Here is a 20,896-nt window from a genome sequence, read left to right as displayed (position 1 = left end):
TATCATTACAATATTAGTATTAGATACTATTATACCTCACTTTCATTTTAACTTGATCACATGACATTGAATAATAAGTTAGATATTTTGCTTGAATTTGACGTCATCTGCAACATCAGCCAACAATGGCAACGCTGTTGCTTATTGTTTGCAGTCCTACGAATTTAGCAAAGCTGTTGTTTAGGAAATATCTTCATGAGTTTTTTCACCAGAGAATTTTTTCATTTAATGTTTTTCGTTAAAATAAAATAAATATGTCCCTAAGTGGGCAGGATACATCTACAATTGTTTCCCTAGAAAAAGCTATTTTCTCTCAGGGTTGGGCCTCGAGAAAATTACTCTTTCCAGGGACACAATTCTAGATGTATCCCTCCATAAAGGGCCATAGTTGTATATTATAATTTTCAGTATCTTATCATCAATATATTGATATTATACTATCATTAGCAGACAGCTGTCTTGACACTGAGAAAACAGAAGCAGAACTAGGCAGTGGTCATGGAATCAGTTTGACTCGTATTCTGCGATAAGTAATGTAATGTATTTACAACTCTAAGAATCAAAGGTGAAAGAAAGCTATACTTCTAAAATATAACTTCCCATCACTTGATTTATAGTGCTAGTGCTTCCCGAAGTTCTAGGAGCTGGAATTCAAAGATCTTTCAGCACAAATAGGGTTAACTTAGTCTCAAAAGAACCACCAGTATATGCAAGAAACAACTAGATTTATAGCTAGGCCTTTTTACTATTTCCAAATTTTCATTTGACAGAGATGGTATAGGGTTATAGGATCAGACATCAGGCATAGCCTATCTAAGTCCTCCCAATAGATGATATATTTGGTACAACCAAACAAATCAATGATCAGGTTTATGAAAGGCTAAAGGGAGATAACTCCCTGATACAGAAAAGATAGATTGGACAATTTCCCTGGAGAAAAATTCCATAGGAGGGAACACATTTAGCTTCTGCACCAGAAATAACTGATCAAGAGGAAATGTTTGATGAGAAAATAAATGTGAGAAAACAAAATCGAAATGCATCTCTATGAAAGAGGCTTGTTTTTTTTATCCTCAGGCTCACACCTGACTTGGTAGATCAACATTAGTATAACTTTTTACATTGATCTCGGGCGCCGATTAATTAAACAATATTATTAAGAAAAACCATCAATCTTTAAATGGTTTCCGATGCAATTGATCAGTATAGAAAATGTTAGAGTTGCCAAATGTAAGGAAATAGTAGTAATTTACTAGTAGCTTTTAAGAGATGATGATCAAAAATAATTGTATTTTGTTCTACCTACATCTGTTATGTACCTTACAATATTTTATTGTATAACAGGTTGTGTATTAGAATTGATTCTCCTCTATCTATATTAGTATATTTACAAAACTAATTGTGCATATTTATACATGTTTTGTACCTATAAACCTATATGTGTTTGGTTAAAAGAATGACTAAGAGAATGAATTCTTACCAAGAGTAGAACCTCCTTCACTGGGGACACAAACAAATCCCTGTGACCGAGGAAAGTAGTACACTTTGACATCGTGAAACTGTACAGACTTTTTAGGTTTCTTTTGCTTACTGATGATTCCTGAAACAAAAGCAAAGAGTTCAGTTACACCTAGATTATAATGAAATAAATAAATATCTTTATACCATTAACCAACTTATTTTTGAGACTGTGCTATTAAATTTCACATGTTTTGCAACTTAACAGGTTTTAAGAAACAGAACCTTGAAAGCTAGGGATATCTTTGAAATAAGAAGACTGTATACATATGTATGTATGTGCAAATATTCAAACTAGCACGTACAAGTCATGGCACTATTTCTCTACTTCACAATAATCAGATTTCACTCCCTCACTTCTTATATCATATGTATGTTAGATTTAGAGCAAATACCATTTCATTTTGTAATTCACAATATTTATAAGGTGACTGTATTTTGCATACAGATTTATAGCCTACATGCATGATATTCATGGAAATCAAAAACATTTTGTACATTTAATATACAAATATTTCCCACAAAATCTCAAATGTTAACTTTGCCAGAAGTGCAAGGAGAGCAAAATGTGTCAACTCATCCCCAAATCTAGACCAATCAAATGGAGTGTAAAGTGATACAGGACTATAACTGGCTGATCTGTGAGTAGAACAGTTGTCCTTATTGTACCGAAGGCTAATGAACTATAGGCTGCTGCTCTACGATATATGTCACATTTGAATCAATACAGCACGTTCTCCTGGGAGTGTTCGGTCAACGGCCTTATATACCTCTATCACAATCAATACACATAGTGTTTCATTCTGATTTTTGTTAAAAATACTGTAAACCAACTGTTTTGACTTAATTTTGTATTTTCATTTCTTAACGGCTTTAAACAGTGTTTACTTATGTATGATACCAGAGCTTTTTCTCACTCCTGATCTTTGGGAATATGACTCCGTGGCTTTTAATTTGGGAAAATGTGCGACAACACCCAAGATTTGGGAAAAATTAGGAAATATGAAATAAAGCATAACAAATAAGACTTTTTCTTTCCAGTGTAGTTTATGTACTTTTCTGAAGCCAATTCACAAATATTTAAAGCCTTAGCCAACTAAGTTCATACAATCTTTTTGGATAGTCTTCAATAATCTTTGTTTTTGGGAAATTTAAGGCTTGAAATGGGAAAAAATTAAGAGGATTTGCCATGGGGAATGGGGCCAAAAAGCCCTGGCTAATAATTATATATTATAACTGTACAGTGATTATGAGATGGATCTTTTATATATACTCCAGGTATAAAAAGATCACAAATGAACTAATAGATATGTGGAATAAATACATTAAAGACAAAAGTGATTTTCCGATATTGTTTTTATTAGACTTTAAAAAGTCAAAACTTGTTGTCTAGTCTACCACATAATGCAAAAGTAAAATACCTTGTTAAATCAGGAAATTAATTAGTACTATATGTAGCATTTGAGGGAAGTAGTGACAAGAAGTGAAGCAAATATATAATTTATATAGACTTACATTTACTAGCCTGTAGCTCAGACAAAAAGAGAAAATTTGAATTTGTAACCATCTCGTGGTCATAGAATAAAACGTTATCATGGTAAACCTGGTATATAACAGATATATATGTACAATATGTTTATTTCTAAAATTAACAATTATTCATATAATCACACTAAAATTATCCGTGGAAACTGAATTACCCACAAATACATACATTAATTCTATATATATATTAATCCCGAGCTTGACATTTTTACAGCAGTATGAGAGCGGTAGTAGGGGTGTGATTGTGTATACAGAGGAAGACAAGGCCGCTGTATGATAATTCCGAGGAGGTGCGCCCACTATTACCAGTTCTACATTGAGGTGTATTGATTTTAACATTGGCCTGGATAAACAGACAGCCTACAGCAGCTAGTTTGTGCTGCAGAATCAGTGCATTAATCAGAATCGGTGACAAATTCCTCCGTCTACAGATACATACACCTCATCACACAGACTGATACTAAAGTTGGACTGCTTACACACAATTTACTTCTGCCACTAATACTATAGCTAGTGTAAATTGAAAACAAAATGTCACATCTTGAAAAAGGAAATGTGGAAAGATGTGGAAAGGAATGACAATAAAAACAAGCTTCAACAACACATCACAGCCATCATATGTAATTTACAAAATATGTATGTAGCTAGCTGATTATCATACCGGTACATGTAGTTAGATGTAGGAATGGAGGGGACCAACAACAAATCACAGCCTACCATCATATGTAATTAGCAAAATATACATGTAGCTAGCTGATTATCATATCGGTATATTAATTGCCTGGTACAGTCCAATTTATAGTTTTCCTTTTCAGAAATTTTTTTTGTTACCATGCAGTTCAGGTATATGTAAATCAAATTCAAATTTATTCAATCCTGATCAATTTTAGAAACTTTCCTGTTTGACTTTAGTTTGACATGTAGAGATATTAACATTATCATAACTATATTAGGATATGGGGCTATAGTACTAGTTGCAATATGCAATGTCAGTCTAAGACTCCAAAAATTCATAATATTCTTCAAATGATATCATCTCATCATAAACTGACCAGTTAAGATTTTGAATGGAAAGAAAACAAGTACTGTTTTTTCCAGATTGTAAATTACTAATACAAAGAAGTACTAGTACTATTATCTGGATTATAAGAAGAGCTGATCACGATGCTTCTCCATAACCTCTTCGAATTTTTTTCTTCCATTTTTTTATAGCTACAGTCCCACTACTGATTACAATGTAAGAAGGCTAAAGTGCTCTGAAAAATATTGGACTCTACACTCTATAAGTTAAGTCTGATTCTTTTAATAGATGGTACATTATTATATATGTGCATCACAAGTTCAGTATAAAATTTTGAAAGGATCGGTCACCAATTAAGAATTTTTAGAATTGGCAACTTTAGTACTGGGTGCCGTTTTTCAATGACATAAAATTAAATGTCCCATGAACAATAGCTGTAGATTCAGGGCATCCACTTGACCTTTGACTTCTAACAGATTCAGAAGTCCATTCAAGTCATGTACTTCAAACCCAAGTGATTTTGGTAGTCAAAAACATGGCTTTCATGGGTCTACTCATCTAGATACTCCAGGGGTTACTATCACTGACATTATCTCCACCCCTATTCTGACATTATCTTCACCCCTATTCTATCTCATAGTAAAACTGAAGACACAGTTAAATTGCTCGTTTGATGTACATCAAAGAATCATATAATGGCACATTGGTACAATGTGTTTGACTGTGTGGCTTTGAAGTTGGGCTTCGCTCTCTGTACATAATCTCAAAAGAAATCTAGCTATGCAGGTCTATGATTGGTCAGTTTTTCCCCAGTACAGTTTTAGTGGTGGATATAATGTCAGTGATAGTAACCCCTGGAGGATCAAGGAATGGGTCTAGTATTGGATGCCCTGAGATTGTTCAGCGGTAAACTTTCTAAGTTTGTAGATACAGATAGATTAACAGTGATCGTATAACACTGGGAGCCCAAACATATATATCTTATATTGATTTCCCCGTACTCCATACTTAGAGAGCTGTACAATCATGTCTAAACGTAACTACATCGGTGTTCAATTATTCAAGAACCTACACATTACACATATATTTATAGAAAAATTCATTACACAATCTTTATTGACAAAAAAGAAATCCATCAAAAACTTCTATTTTTGTCTAAGGACATTCAGAAGGTAATACACAAAAATGTTAAACCTAAGAAGGCCTAGGTTTATTCTTAGAAATTACTAATCGTGATGTATTTCTTTGTTTATTAATTATGTAGCTTATGTCTTTTATGGACGTATTCTTCTGAGGTTTCAGTCCTGTTGAAGTCCCGTTTCAACAAAGATCAAAGAAGTTATGAGATTTTCAAATACAATTATCAATATCTGTAGCAAGTTGCCAGTTGCAAATTTTGTCAAAAAATTACATTTCTATTTTTAGAAGATTTTTTTATACATGGATTTTAAGAAATCGCCCATTCAGCGACCATTTTGAAATTGTGTCTTTTTTCGCTTTGAGTAGAGCTACAGTTTCACCACTTTTTACTGAAATTGTTTTTACTCATATCATCACTGCTCCAGCATTTTTAGTTGTATCAAGCTAATTTTTTGCTGTAAATCTTTACTAGGTTCGTGGTAATTAAAATGAATGTGTGAAATGATATCTTTTTGTGACTTTATTTTTACATTTAATGGTAATTTGAGCTCTTTTATTTTTTACTGTAAAATACTGAAAAATAACAAATTTTAAAAATTCAAATGGGGCAAAAAAGTAAGCACAAGCCCACTCCCCCCCCCCATTTTCCTGTCTGACATAGAAATAACAACCCTTTCCATATTGATAAGCAAAATCCTAATAAAAGTTCAATACCAGAACTTTTTCTAAAAAGGGTTAAATTTGGCAAAAATGGCTGAAAATGGTGCATTTTGCATTTTGTAGCTCAACATTAAGTGGTAGGGGCAGCATCTGTTTGTATTCTGAGAAAAAGTATTAGCCTTATTAATCAAATCTGGTATATTTTTAAAGAAGACTCCTAGAAAATAAATTCTACAAACATCAATACATATCAATTTTAAACACCTCATTAGAAATTATGGCTTCAATCTCTTGTGTATATGGTCAAAACGACAAAATTCCTCTAAAAACCAATATTTTGTCAACTAGGTATCTTTGAGTGACAATGATAGCTCAAAAACGAGCAGAGGGACATATGTTTTTTCTTCCATTTTCTTTCATGGTATATGAACTCCTGATTCCAAAAATGTATATGAGAAAAAAAGTTTAATACAAGGAAATTTTGACTTCTCAGAGGAGTACATCCTTAATAACATGGACTGAAATATTTTTAGGACTATTATATGATAATACTCATATCAGGTTATCATAAGTCATAACAATACATGTTCTATATATAGTACACTGTTTAATACTAGTTTCTAAATTATGATGTGATAATTCTAGAAAGGGTGGCGAGGAAAACTTTTGTATTTTTTTTTTTTTTTTAACTTTTCTTCTAACTATATGTTGAAAACTTTTTGTGAAAAAATAATGTGTTTAAGATTTATTACAGCTTTTGCATTTTGCTTTTGTGGTTGTTTGACCTTCACTTAGCTGACAAGTGTTTTGTCATATCTGTCTTACAACAACCAAAATTCAAAATTGGGTTTGAAATGAAATGTAATTATTTTTTGAGTGAATATTTTACAACCAAAACTTTTCTGCTGTACTAATTGATGTCAATATAGCGGGTTCGAGATCCAAAAACGATGTGGGTAAAGTATGTTTTACCGATGATTAGTCGCATCTTCCGGTTATTATGATGTCACAAACATTACATCAAAATAAACATCACAATCACCAGATGGTGGGACATTTTAAATTGGGAATTTTATGTTATAATTAGTAAAATTGTGAGCTAATAAGAGTGTTTTAATTTTATCATTTCTCATATTGCATATAATTTCTCTTCTTGTTTTTCATTTCATATTATATACTCATTGCATATAAATTTCTTCTTGTTTTTCTTTTCATATTATATTCTCTACATATGGTGAAATCTGAAGTATCAATTGGGAAATTTAATTATGTAACGATCAATAGGGGCTAATATGAATGTTTTTGATTAGGAATGGGGCCCAATATCAGCCCCAAAAATGCACAACACAACAGGCCCTGTATACAACATTTATAACAGGCTTTTATAGAAGCACCTCTACCTGTCGGTACATCAGAACTGCTGTTGGTCATCACTGAGCTACAGTTGCTGCTCTCATCAAAGTCCGAATGAGTTGGACTGCCACCATTTTCATTCTGAAGCTCTGCAAACTTGCGCTTTGACATCCTGCTGATTTAGAAACACTGCTGTAGTTCAGCCTTCTTCAAAACTCGACATCATACTGAAAAATACAATATATATATAAACCACAATTAAAAAAAAAACAAAAACAAAAAAAAAAAACATTGTAGTGTTAAAATTATAACACTCGCTATACTGAAAATATAACAAAGTGATTAGTCACACTGAAAATATAACATTTTCAATTCATACTGAAAGTAATATTACCATAAATGTCTCCATGATATATATAAGAGTAGAACAGGGGTGTACACTTTCTCTTGAAATTGAGGTCAAAGGGAAATCAATCTGATTAAAATACAGATCCTTATAACCATGCACTCCATCCAAATAATTCAGATCACATACATTTTCTACACATTGCTACGTCAATTGATAACTATTTTGTCCCCAGTTAAAATTCTGGCAGTGCAAATTTGATTGGCTACTTCCAAAGGTCATCTGGACGTGACCCCTAATGGGACGTTGTCGGATCCGGTCCTCTTATCAAATGCAGTAATAATATGGATATGTATTTTCATGAGATTGAAGGTAAATACATGTAGTAGGTCACAGTGACCTACTTATAATAGATACACAACACGCTGTCTCATGTAGATGTTAAACATGGGAAGTCTCTCAATGCAAGTGATAAATGGAGTCCACGGACATGATGCAGTAGTTCCCCAGAATTTATCATGGGGGTTTTATTTCAAGAAATTGGAGTCATAGTAAAAGTGATACAATTATGCAAGCTAGTATACCATGAGCATAAACAACAGTCTGATGAGTTGTTTTTCATGAACAGGTAAATCACTGGTATAAAGGACAGAACTTGTGAACTTGAAAACACTTTGACCACTAGTATATAGTATACATAGCCAATTCAGTTGGACCACATTAGGTTATGCTCAAACTTGGACCCAAGAGATGTAGACAAGTCTACTATATCATGTTAGAATGTCAGGCCAAGTATATATGAACCATTTATTCACTGCAGCCTTGAGGAATTGATTTGAAAGCCAAATAAGCATATATGTACAGTACATGAAATGAGAACAAATAAATTATGTTTATTTAATCTTTGCCTTACAAGTACTATTACTTAATTTTACACAAAACTAAAATTACTGTAACTTATAATGATAAATATAAATGTATACTTTAATTTACATTTCCAAAACATGTCCTATGATACAATCTAATGAATCAAGCTTTTTAACATGATACACACAGGAGATGACTACATCAGATCTGTTGTCTTTGTATGCTGGAGATGGATGTCCTGATGCTATGTTACACTGGTGTGAATTTAGGTCAGATTACATATATATCCAGACTAGTATCATTAATTATTCCTGATGTTACGGTTGCTAATGCTTTACGAACCAGATTATTATTTATTAGAGTATCCAAACTAAAATATTCAACCTTTTTTATTTGATAATTCTTCTTACTGAAAAAGAAGTTTTGATAGGTACCAAGATAGCACTCGACTGCATGCAGAGCTGAGGGACTACAGATCTAGAGGCAGTGGTATTGATCTGCTACAGTGAAAAAGCAGAATGCTGTTCTGTGACAAATAGATGAAGAATTATTGATTTTTCAGAAGTTAGTCCTGGGTCCCTCAGACATCTATACTACAACAAACTTGGCCTTAAATAGTTACCATGGTAACACCATCCACACCACACTGAATTCTCTGAGAGGTATAACTTGACATCATTCTTACTGAAGGTGTATTTAAAGAGAGAGGCGAAATAATTCTTTCATTGATCATGATAGCACCGTTGTTGGTTTTTTGACCGATCAATGCTGTTTCCTAATAATCAAAAAGTATGTTGATGGATAAGCTTTGTTTGTACATTTTAAGTGTATTAAATAGGCTTTTCATCGATGAGCATCAGATTTTCATGGTACAAATACTATTACCATTGTTATGAAATCAAAAAAGAGAAAAAAATCCTTGAGAATCAGAACTGTTTTCATAACCACTTTATTTTATCACAGGTCATGAATTCTCAAAGTAACAAGAGTTTTTTCAATAATTATACAGAATCAATACGATTCCTTATTACCTAAATATTAGTTATACCTTTTGAATGAAAGAAGGCATATGTTAATGTATGTATACCACAACAGATTAATGTGCCATAAGATGACAGACTTTTTAGAAGTTTTCTCCCACAACTTATTTTCATTACCCTTGTTATAATTTTTTTACGTGCACTGGGCACTAATTATGATGAATATGGTAAATCCTTTAAATTATTATTACATAAATTTATAAGCTACAAACTTTTAAACCAGATGAATTGAAGTTGTTTGTTAAAAAAACAGTCATTAGTTACACAGAAGTCTAAATAAAAGAACATATAATATACCATGACACATGGCATGAAACATGTACCGGTATCAAACTTTGAAATTTTAAATGACTGGTATCTTGTTTTTTTTCTGTAAAAACAAGCCAAGTCAAAGGTCAAGGTCAAAGTAGAAGGTAAGTACCAATTTGGTATGCAGCTATAACACTAACAGACATAGAGGGTTTTAGTAAATGAGCACAAACCAATATGTTTCTATTTGAATGATCCAACAAAAAACATTGCACTGTTATTGGGGGTAACCGACTCTTGCATTTATTAACTACTGCATATCGGAGACAACCCTAAATGACCTTAGCTGTTGATGGACAACACATTTTAAGCATAGCAATCTCATTAAAATTAAGACCTGTAATTCTGTTCCAGGACAATGCTCTATTTCTCCATTCGGGGTCATCTCATGATCAGCAGGACTTCTATAGTTAGGTAGCAGAAAACATTTGTAGATTTGGACAATCTATGAAAATAAGGCGCATGCCTTAGAAATATAGATATAGTCATTTAACTGTAAAAAATACCTATACAAAAGTACAGTGGAACTTGGTTGATACGATATTGGATAATTTGACAACACGGCTTAATACTAAGTACTTTGACAGTCCCGGCCTAATTCCCTCTTTATCTTTGTGTAAAGAACTCGGATAATTCGAATTTGTAAAACTCAAAGAACTCGGATAATACGAAGTATATTTTGGGTCCGAATGACAAAAAACATACATAAAATGTTCGTATAACTCGAAATCAGATTTTTTGGACAACAGGATCGCCGAAAATGCTGATTTATTTGTAGAAAAGCATTTATAGATTTATTTCTAGGTTTTCTTGTTATAATTTTGCAACTACCATCGGCGATTTTGACATCTCTCTTGTTCAGATCATTTAAGACATGGAAGTAGTCTATATATATACCAAGTAAAGAGATAGTCAGTAGACATGAGAACTCGCTTAATTCAAACACTTGTATAACTCAAAATTTTATCCCGGTCCCTTCGAGTTCGTATTAACCAAGTTCCAATGAATATATATAATTAATCTGCACAACTTTTGCAATTACAATTTGATGTTTTGATACATATTTGGCCATATTCTGCGTTTTTTCATGCATGTGAATACAATGGTAACAGCAAAAAAATACCTGAAAAATTGCAAAATATTATGATTTTAGCCCAAAATTGCAGAAAATTGTACACAATTTTTTTTCTTAAAACCTGCCTTAAATTGAGCACTTCTATCACAATGGAAAAATAAGCTAATTTATTTCATAGGTCCATTGTGTGGAATTTCGTTATTTTTGCCTAAACCCGCGCCATGGATTTTCCTTCAAGTAAAGCTAGCATTTCCTGTCAAGACGCACTTCCAGAAGAGCCCAGAATTGTAATCTCTAACCCATTTTAGTTATGTTTATTTTTTTAAAAAATGAAACTTAAATCAAACCCTCCATATTGGATGTACCAATTTCAGAATATATTTGATTTTTTACTTTTTTTAAGCATGGCTCAAAACAGGGGCTCTCCACTTAATAAAAATATAGACTGGGGCCAGGCTGTTCTTCTCTGGTTATACCCCAAGTTATTCCTTTCTAAGTTTCTCGAAAACCAAAATATTTTCTTGAACATGATGCAACAAACAAAATGACATATCCAGTTAATGTGTATCTTTAGTAGTCACTGCCAATTTCCCTGAATGGTACATTTTGATTGATTTTCCTCTAAAATAAGCAACAAGGGGACATAATTTTAAAAATTAAAAGTCCTATATTTTACTCTGTCCTTTACTAAAATAAAATGGATTTGAATGTTGAATGTGTTATTTTGAGATTCTCTCTATGACATGCAGTGGAAAAAACAAGGATTTCATCAATATTGACCTTGCTGTATGAAGTCATAGTTATAGTTACTATGACGTCAACTATGACATCACAAATAGGTCAGAAACCCTACTTTCACTGTTGCTCTGCAACAGATAAACTGATTCTAATATCTAAATAATGACATGACATCAAAGATTTGGAAATGTCATGTATATGACATTATGATTTTGCATTATTACCCTGGAAATAATTTTCATGAATAATCCGTAAAAGTCTCCGCCACCCCTATTTTATCAAAAATAGACTGTTTTTCCTCATATAATTAAGAAATTGGTAATGATAGACAATACCAGTCTTGCCGCACACTCAATTTCTGACAAATGCATGCATTTTAGAGATCAAGACAAGTTTAATAGTGTTTTTTACAGAGAAAATCACAAAATGACACTATTGCTCCATTGTTTCCATGGATACTGGACAATAAATCAAGTTAAAATAATCAGAATTCATGCAATATGGGTTGTATAACATCCAATAAGTTATAATGAGTAAAGTTTTCAAAGAAAAGAAAACAAAATGAATTTTAGCCAAATTATTTAACAATAACAAATATAAATAGTTAAATTACAAACTCAATATTCTCATTAAGTAATTCTGTCTAAAAGATATTTATTTTCGTTCTTTTTTGTCCGTGTATATTCTTCCTATTAAAGGAAATGCTATAAACACACAGTAGCTACCCTATAAATGCAGATCTTCGATATGTGTACCAGTTTACTGTTAAATCTTATGTGCTGCCGATGCTGTTCTACGAAAATAAAAATGGTTGTGAAATGTTATCGTTCATTGTTACATGCTGGAAGAGTTTTACATTTTATATAATGTCAGTCCGCGTTTTATTTCCTTGGACTGATAGAGAAAGTCTCAAAAGTTGAAGTAATTATTTCCTTTAAATACTATTTTGATTGCCTGTTAGATAGACTACATTTAGATTTATCATAGGATTTAATATGGTGTGAAGGAATTCGTAGACTGTCTACATTACACCACTACTAAACACCCACACGAGACTCCTATGAACCGGGAATAACGAACCGTTTATTCTCAACATATACTTGTCAGATCTTGTCTAGTCAAACGAAACAAAAATGTATTGTTTTATTAAATTTTACAACGGTTCTAATACTCTCATTTAAGGACGGATAATTCTAAAAAAATAATGTCTTTAAATTTTCCGTAAAAAGTTACTGACAGCTCCGATAGAAATGACTCGGCTCCCGATATCAGAAAGTAAAGACGGTAACCCGCGCTACCCAGCCAAGCGTAACAGTCAAAGGCTGCGTATCGCCGGCAAGATATCAAAGAAAAACGGACGATCGACCAACCGTTCACGGTCAGTGAACAAAACCAAAAAAGCCCTACGTTGTACTACCCAAAAACACTGTGTGATCTTTTCCTTCTCATATTGTCACTTGGATTTATGAATACAGATCGTAATACCTGTAAATGCCGACCAGGACACATTGCGCACTGGCTTCGAAAAACCTAAAATTACTAAAAGTTTGTTTTAAAAATACGATAAAAAGTAAACTATAAACTGACTCATTTGTATGTCATGAGCTAAAATTCCAAAATTTCTGACGAACATAATTATCTAGAATACGTAATTTTGTGTGACTCTAAAAAAGGCGCGAAATTCGAGATCTCCGGCAGTACTGTACGTAATGGCTGCCGTGCGCTTGGGGTGATCTACGAAAGCAAACTTTAATTTGGTGACAATCACACATCTTAAGGTGTTTACAAAGTAAGACTAAGAAAATAGTGATCGGCTATTAAAATTTCAGTACTATATTTGCGGAACTTGGAATTTAATTTGTAATTTCAAGCTGATATTTGCAATATTCTGTCAATGTTTACACATAATGGCGATCGTGTTTTTCTCGTGGCGGGCGAAAATGGAGTATGAACATCGTAAAATATATGAATACCATATATTTTTTATCTGTATTATTATTGTTACATATTTTTTATTTACACCTTTTGAAATTAAGATAAAGTAACAATTCTCGGATGGTCGTACTATTTATTACAATAAAATGTAAACAAAAATCGAAGCGGCTGTGTTCCCACCATGTTAATGTGTACAGATATACAGAGTTGTACCTTTGAGCGCCCGGATGTACCTTTGTGTGATGTCATCGCCATCTTTTCTGAAATCTCCTATAAGCATGTATACATGCCATGAAAATGAGCAAATAAGCCAATTACCTTCCCCTTACCCATCCCATGTAAAAATCATGGTTTCTCCCTGTCTATGACCTGTTTTCTTGAGGTTCCCAGCTATAATGAACAGAGGCGCTGCTTATTTACAACGGACTGTGCACTTCCTTCGAAATCTGTTTTTCCATGCAGTATATATAAGGTAACAGAAAACAGAAGATTTTGACCATCTATGAAAATAAGGCACATGCCTTTAGAAATATAGATCTAGTCATTTAACTTTAACAATTAGTATAATAGACATATTGCATTCTAAATTCAGTTGTTTTTAATATTGTCATCAATCTATACATAGCTACTTCATTTTTGTTTTAGAGTTATTTCCCTTCTCATCTTAGCATTAGTAGTCACAGTTAAAATAAACTGACGATCATGATAGAGAACTTTGTTTTCTATTACTTCACTTGAGACCAAATACATCCATGTTTATCTCTAACCTGTTTGCATGAGAACAGGGTTTCCAAATTCCCATGCATGGTTTCAACGACTATAAATGAAAACTGAGGAAAATGTGAGTGCATATGATTTTTACAGGAACTTACCAGGATTGGGTGTGTCATTTTAATGTCCATACCTAAAAAGCTTTTGAAATAAGATCAGAAGCAAACCTCCTTGCTCCTGACCAACAAATGCTCATATATATGTATTTACACCCTGGTATCGTTATGCCATATTTGATTGGCTAATCTTAACTTCAAACTAAGATTGTTTCATGAACCTGGAGCTTGGTTAATAGTTATACTCTATGGACAATCCAAGATTTAGCGTTATTTTATTGTTACCAGGTATACAGCAGGTGTTTATATGATTTCAGGATTTATTAGTTTAAGGTGATATAGAAACCAAAAGGAAAGACACTACCTTTACAGAATTAAGCTTACAAAATGAAACAGGACATATCATATAATTACATAATGTTATATTATAATTACCTTTAGCATGCTCAGTATAAAACTAACATAGTTTTACTAACTAGCTAGCATATAACTAGTAAACCAGAGGTCCAGAGTTCGATCCCAAATGGAGGCAGTATTTACATAGTTTATCTATATAGAAAGCGACATTCATGAACAATTCACAACCAATCGAGCTAACTAAGTTTTCTATGGTCGAGAGGTATGACATTGTGGCTATGGTATTGACCGGGTTTCATAATACTGTAGAAGGGCAGAGAAAATACACATTCCTGTAAAGTGCCCCGACCAGAAATCAAACATGGGTTTTCGGTGTGAAAAACTACGACTATACCAACTGTGTCAAATTGTTTTTTGTTTGATTAATTAACGGACTACTAACAACCAGGGTCATGTATGCGACATGTTATGTGTATGTGTGCGAGGTGCTTGTTTTGGGAGTACCGTGGAACTGTTACCCTTTTTAGTGTGTTATATAACTGAAGCATGCCGCCGAAGACACCAAGTAACAGACCCCACCCGGTCACATTATACTGACAACGGGTGAACCAGTCGTCCCACTTTCGTTATGGTGATCAACGTTAAGCACGAACAGAAACTACCAATTTCATAGACTTTGGTTTGTCTCGATCGGCCAGGGGACAGGACCCACAGCCTTCCTCACAGTGGCGCTCAACAGCAGTCTACGAGCTTTAAAGCGAATAGTCGGGCAAGTGACTGTAAAATCGGTAAAAAAGGTATTAATATATCCGGTATAATTTCTTATACATTAGAAATGAATAAAACTATCCGTCAAATATCGCTGTACATACATGCGAAGAAATAATAATATGTATGGGAATCCTAAAAGTCCTCCCGACCCAGGCTATGAGTGCAGTTGCAAACCTTAACGCATGCGCAACTACCCACCACTCCTCCGTAGTAAACAAAACATGGCTACCGTAGTTTTGAACCAAAATGTTTCCCCGCCAAAACAACCAACTGACTCACCCTAAAATGCGAAAGGAAAGGCCATGGAGCAGCGACAATCCCAACAACTGACTCGGTAAGACATTACAAACGAGCATGGACAGTGTTAATACAACTTGTTATAGTGAAGAGAACAGTTCAAACGAGCACGCGGCTCCGGGACCGCTACTGTACGTACCTAGGCCCTACTACCCGGTACTCCCTGCTCAGCTGATAGTGAGTGAGTCTTCCGTATTTGATCATTAAGTAAATAGTCCCTCTAGCAGTATTTTTTCATAAATGAGTGGTCACATATGGTCACATGTTTCATACTCTGTTCCCCAATCGCGTAAAAACGTAAACCCTGGGGTAAATAGCGGTTCTCTTTAGTGGGGCCTCTTTAGGGGTAATGAATGCCCTGTATATTTATAAAATGTACCGTTGTAATGCACGTACAGTTAGAATGTAACCGCTAGTGCATTATCAAGCTAAGATTTGTTTCAATTAATCTATAATATTATGCTACCGGTCAATTCATACAGTTCTGATGTATATATATAGATTTTTAATTTGTAAATTTTTGTTCTGAGACATGTTCTGGTAGTGTTATACACATAGTTATACATTGTATATAGGATTTACATTGTAGGTTAATTGGGTAAAATTGTATTGTATATGTTCTGATATACACATATACATATGTACATGTAGGTTTTAGCTTGTTTCTTTAGATATATTTTGGAGGACACATACAGTATTATTTTCACTGGTCATAATAATAAATAGTGTTTGTACATGTGTATATGACAAACTTTACTCAGAGTTGAAACAATATTTGAGATTCTATCAAATGCATCAGTGACACATTCACAATTCACAACTTATAAAATGTTTTCTCTAAAATAAAAAAAAGAAAAAAACCTGTCATAAGAATGAAACCTACATTTATTCATTTATATATATTTGAAAATTGATCATTTTCAATTTTTTGTCACATTCAACAGATATAAAAAATAGTTGGTTCTTTTTTTCAGGCACCATGCATGCATAGTGACATGAATACAGAAAGTTCATCCCTTGGACCTGTATACAAGTGTATGTATACATATACATAGCAATTTAGCATCATATGAAGACTGAAGAATGCTGACTTTGAGTGCCATCTTGAAAGTTAAACTTTTCCAGTATTGGCCCTAGAAAGGTCATGAACAGAACATTTAAACAGTATTAATTTATTAATGTTCCTTTCAAGCTGTAATCATTAAATAAAATTATGAATGCACCATACTTTTTCATTGTTTAACTTTGTTAGAAATATTTGTTTTTATTCAGGTCTCTAGATCACAGTGATTATAATTCTTGCATCCATATGCCTGCCCAATTGTTTGTTCAGGGCTTGTGAGATAGCTTTTCAATTACTTTTAAAATATAAGGATTATTTTTTTTTTACATATATCATTATAGATACTCATTGTCTTAAGGATTTCTAAATTCTACTTTACAAGAGAGTAGACTCAACATATAAATACCAAACCATAAAACTAGCAAGTTATCTGAAATGTTTAAAAATCTTTTTGTCTGAACCAAATTTCACATTTATTGTCTATGTGTAACTTGTACATAATACCATTTATGTATTAATACTGTAGTAAACAGTGATTACAAACACATAGGACTAAAAATGTAGTATATAGTACTACGTACATCTGTCTTTGATTTGAGTTCATAAACAAAGTCTAAAAGTGGTACCTATTGGGAAGTTTGTGACTTGGGCGAAGGTGAAATGAAAATACAGAAGAAAAATAGCTACACATGGAAAAAAGAAAGATATAACAGTACCATATGGATTCCAAAGTTGCTCCAAAATCAATGAGACTAAATAACCAAAAAAAAAGCCAAGTAAAACCCCCAAAAAAATAGCAATGACCGAGATCAACTGATAAAGCGCCCTTTCCACTTTCGCATATCATTTCCACCTCCCTTGGTTAAAAGAGCCCTATTCTATATTTCAACCCCCCACGTCAAGATTACACAAACTTCCACAACCTTCATGATTCACTCTGTCCTTTTAGCCCCCCCCCCCCCTCCCACCCCCCACACCACACATACCCTGATTTGATTGTCATGTTATTTCAGGTTCCTATTCCAGGTATTATTCCTAAAAAACCACAAAGGTAAAGCCACACTGTGTACTCACGCTCACAGGAGGGGAACCACTTCATGATCAAAAATGGAATTTTCTCACTTATCATCATAATTTAGTGATATTTTCAATTAAATTATTAATTAGCTGGACTATTAAAATCAGTATAGAACCCCTCGGCTACAAACAAGTACTGTGGTACACATTTCTCTTAATTAATTACTTTTCTTCACGACTCAATCATCTTTTTCTCCAGAGCACAAAAAAGAACAGGAAACAACAGAAAAGTAAAGTAACATACATGTAGGCCTAAATGTATTTTCTGGAAATATATATGATGTGGTTAATTCTCACAGCATAGGCCTACATGAATGTAAAGAATTAAATTTTATCAATGTTTGAGAGAATTATCCTAGTTAGTAATTCTATAGCAGCTACATGGAATGTAACGTTTACATATAATACATTGTACGATACATATACATCATAAAAGTTTCTTTCCTTCCAGCTGGACATTCAAGTCATCTCTCTCCAGAACTCAAATATTGTTTACAAAAAAAAAAACAACCAGAGACATAGAAAATTTAATTACAAATCTCTGCAAAAAACTACACGAATACTTTAAGCACTAATTTATTTTCACATTCATGACAGCTACATGCATGGACGTTCTATGTCCGGATTATGTAAAAACACGAATATGCTGAGCAATAATTGCCCCTTGCCCGGGGCCATCCATCTCTGTCTTATCGGCCAAATCTTTTGTGTCGACATTCAATGTACAATACTGCCTTTCTATATCGAAAAAGATGATTCTCAAAGCATGATCATTAATGTAAGAATACTTCATTTGCACACAAATGTATCACTCAAAACAACATTTGACATACCGTCCTATGCCCATGACTAGTAATATCACAGCCAGATTATTGCCAATCATGATTAACTAGTCCAATTGGACGTAGTGGCTCCTCACGAAAATCTAATGGGTAAATACTATATTTACAAATATGGTGGTCAATTGCATTTTTCAACACATTTTGAGTGCATTATGATAATGTATACAATTTTTTTCAGTCCGGGTGCATTGTTTTGTGAGAATATGTGTTTGCAATTTAATTGGATCAAAAATCATAAACTAATCATGACAGAAGTGGTGAAGCAAATCAACAGTATATTTAATTTGGACTAATTATCAAAAAGTTATACTACTAAAATTTTGAGGTTTACTAGTCCAAATGACTAGCAGCGAAAAAAATAAACGTCACAGACTGCAACAGAAGATGAGGTGGTGTCAAGGGAGATGTTAGGAAGAATATAGTCAGTCATGCAATAGGGACAGCAGGTACAATTCTAACGCCCTAACTGCAGGTCAAAGAAGCATGCTCTGCCAGCTGAGTGACAGATCAGAGACTGTATCTAACACTATAATATACAAACTACACTGACCCGCTCCTTATACAATACATACCCAGACTCTCCTCCAGTAATTAACTGGTCCTCAAGTTTTCAAATGCAAGAATCGCAAATTACCATTCTCGAATCCATACATGCATCCCATGCATGGTCACAAATGTTAGAGAGTCTGAGGACATGCATGCAGACCTTCAGATCCATATAAAACATATAATATAATCACTGGGGATTGAATCAGGACCTATCTATATCTATATTGCCTTAAAGAACACCCAACCAAAGTCAAGCAAAAGACAAGTTCTCTCGAGCTGAAAATACTTATACTGAAACGTAAAGCCAGTAATTGACCAGGGTGCCATATATATATAAATATGAAAATGTAGATCTAACAAAGTTATATAATGTTATAACGTTCCAAATGTAAATTATTGAAAATTATACTTTTAGTAGATAAAATTATACTATTAGTAGATAAGTAAATCTATAACTAAGAAATAATTAAGATCTTTTGTAAATTAAGGACCTATACATGATGTAAAATTATCAGTTATAAATATGGCAGCTAGCAATCTGGGTGTCAAATGATTCGTCAAAATGTCTTGCGCCACATCCTGAGAATATTTACATTCATTGCTGTCACAACGTACATATTGTGATGTCGCATACAGACTCGATACACAAGCAGTATCACATAGTATTTTCCCAATTGTCAAAATATTCAGAATTAGTGAATTATTTAATGGTCCAAATCAGTTGTATTGCCCCAAAATGATCATTTCATGTTTATTGTAACATTTTTCCTGATCATCAGATTTCATGTTGGTGAAAAATCATGAGTCAAATGAAATCTTCATGGCAGATGGCTATGCTGGACAACACTGTCAGAATCTAAACAGCTGAAAGGGACACATAAAATCAATATTATTCAAGAAAGGGCACAGTTTTTAATGAACCATTGCAACTATAAAGGAATCCGTACTTCTCATCTTCCGTCAGTCAAAACAGTTAACACACGGAAGCAAAAGAAATGGTGATTTTGATAAAATAATTCAACACAGTAAGTTCTGGCAAGTAACGTTCGCGTCTGTGTGTACAGTATCTATTAATTTACATAAATCAATAAAATATCCTCATTGTATTTGGGAGTCAATACACTAACAAAGGATGTAAGGCTATCACTTATCAGATCGGGGTAGTCATCTACGGGCGATGTAAATAAATAAACGCACGTGGAAGCACGAGTTTAGGTGTTTTCCTACTTTCGTTTATGGGAAGTGTTCATTGCCTTGTCTCGCTTTGACCAGACAGGTCCATTCCCTCTTTCGTGTGTTAACAAGAAACATGTGCATTCACTTCGTACTTACCTATTACACTGTAAACAATGATGAATGAAGATGTTACGTCAGTCTATCTTGTAGTACAACCTGGTCTGGACCATACAAATGCAGCGCTTTGTGTATACTAGCCAGAATTAATGGGCCTAAGTCGCGATAATTGTGTACGGTCTCACTAAGCCGACAATAAGCAGCCGCACAACAAAGCGATTACCGATACACAGTCGTACATCCGCTAAAAATATAGTACCCGGAAGGAAATAG

General features: G+C 33.5%; 1 protein-coding gene across 2 annotated transcripts in view; it reads right to left on the bottom strand.

Annotated features, from left to right (window-relative positions):
- Positions 1 to 20,846, bottom strand: part of LOC138310969 (cysteine/serine-rich nuclear protein 3-like) — a 28,358-nt gene extending 7,512 nt beyond the window's left edge. Inside the window, exons 1-3 of one of the 2 annotated variants that reach the window (XM_069252344.1) lie at positions 20,663 to 20,846; positions 7,279 to 7,464; positions 1,481 to 1,600 (exon numbers count right to left, since the gene is read on the bottom strand). In XM_069252344.1, coding sequence (XP_069108445.1) covers positions 1,481 to 1,600; positions 7,279 to 7,408 — 250 coding nt within the window. In that variant the 5' untranslated portion in view covers positions 7,409 to 7,464; positions 20,663 to 20,846. The remainder of the gene's footprint in view (positions 1 to 1,480; positions 1,601 to 7,278; positions 7,465 to 20,662) is intronic. The other variant, XM_069252345.1, reaches the window with a different exon arrangement.
- Between the last annotated feature and the right edge of the window lie 50 nt (positions 20,847 to 20,896).

Source organism: Argopecten irradians, chromosome 16 (assembly GCF_041381155.1).
Source record: "Argopecten irradians isolate NY chromosome 16, Ai_NY, whole genome shotgun sequence".
Lineage (NCBI taxonomy): Eukaryota > Metazoa > Mollusca > Bivalvia > Pectinida > Pectinidae > Argopecten > Argopecten irradians.
The sequence above is the reverse complement of the archived record's forward strand: the minus strand, read 5'-3'. Positions and strand labels throughout refer to the sequence as shown.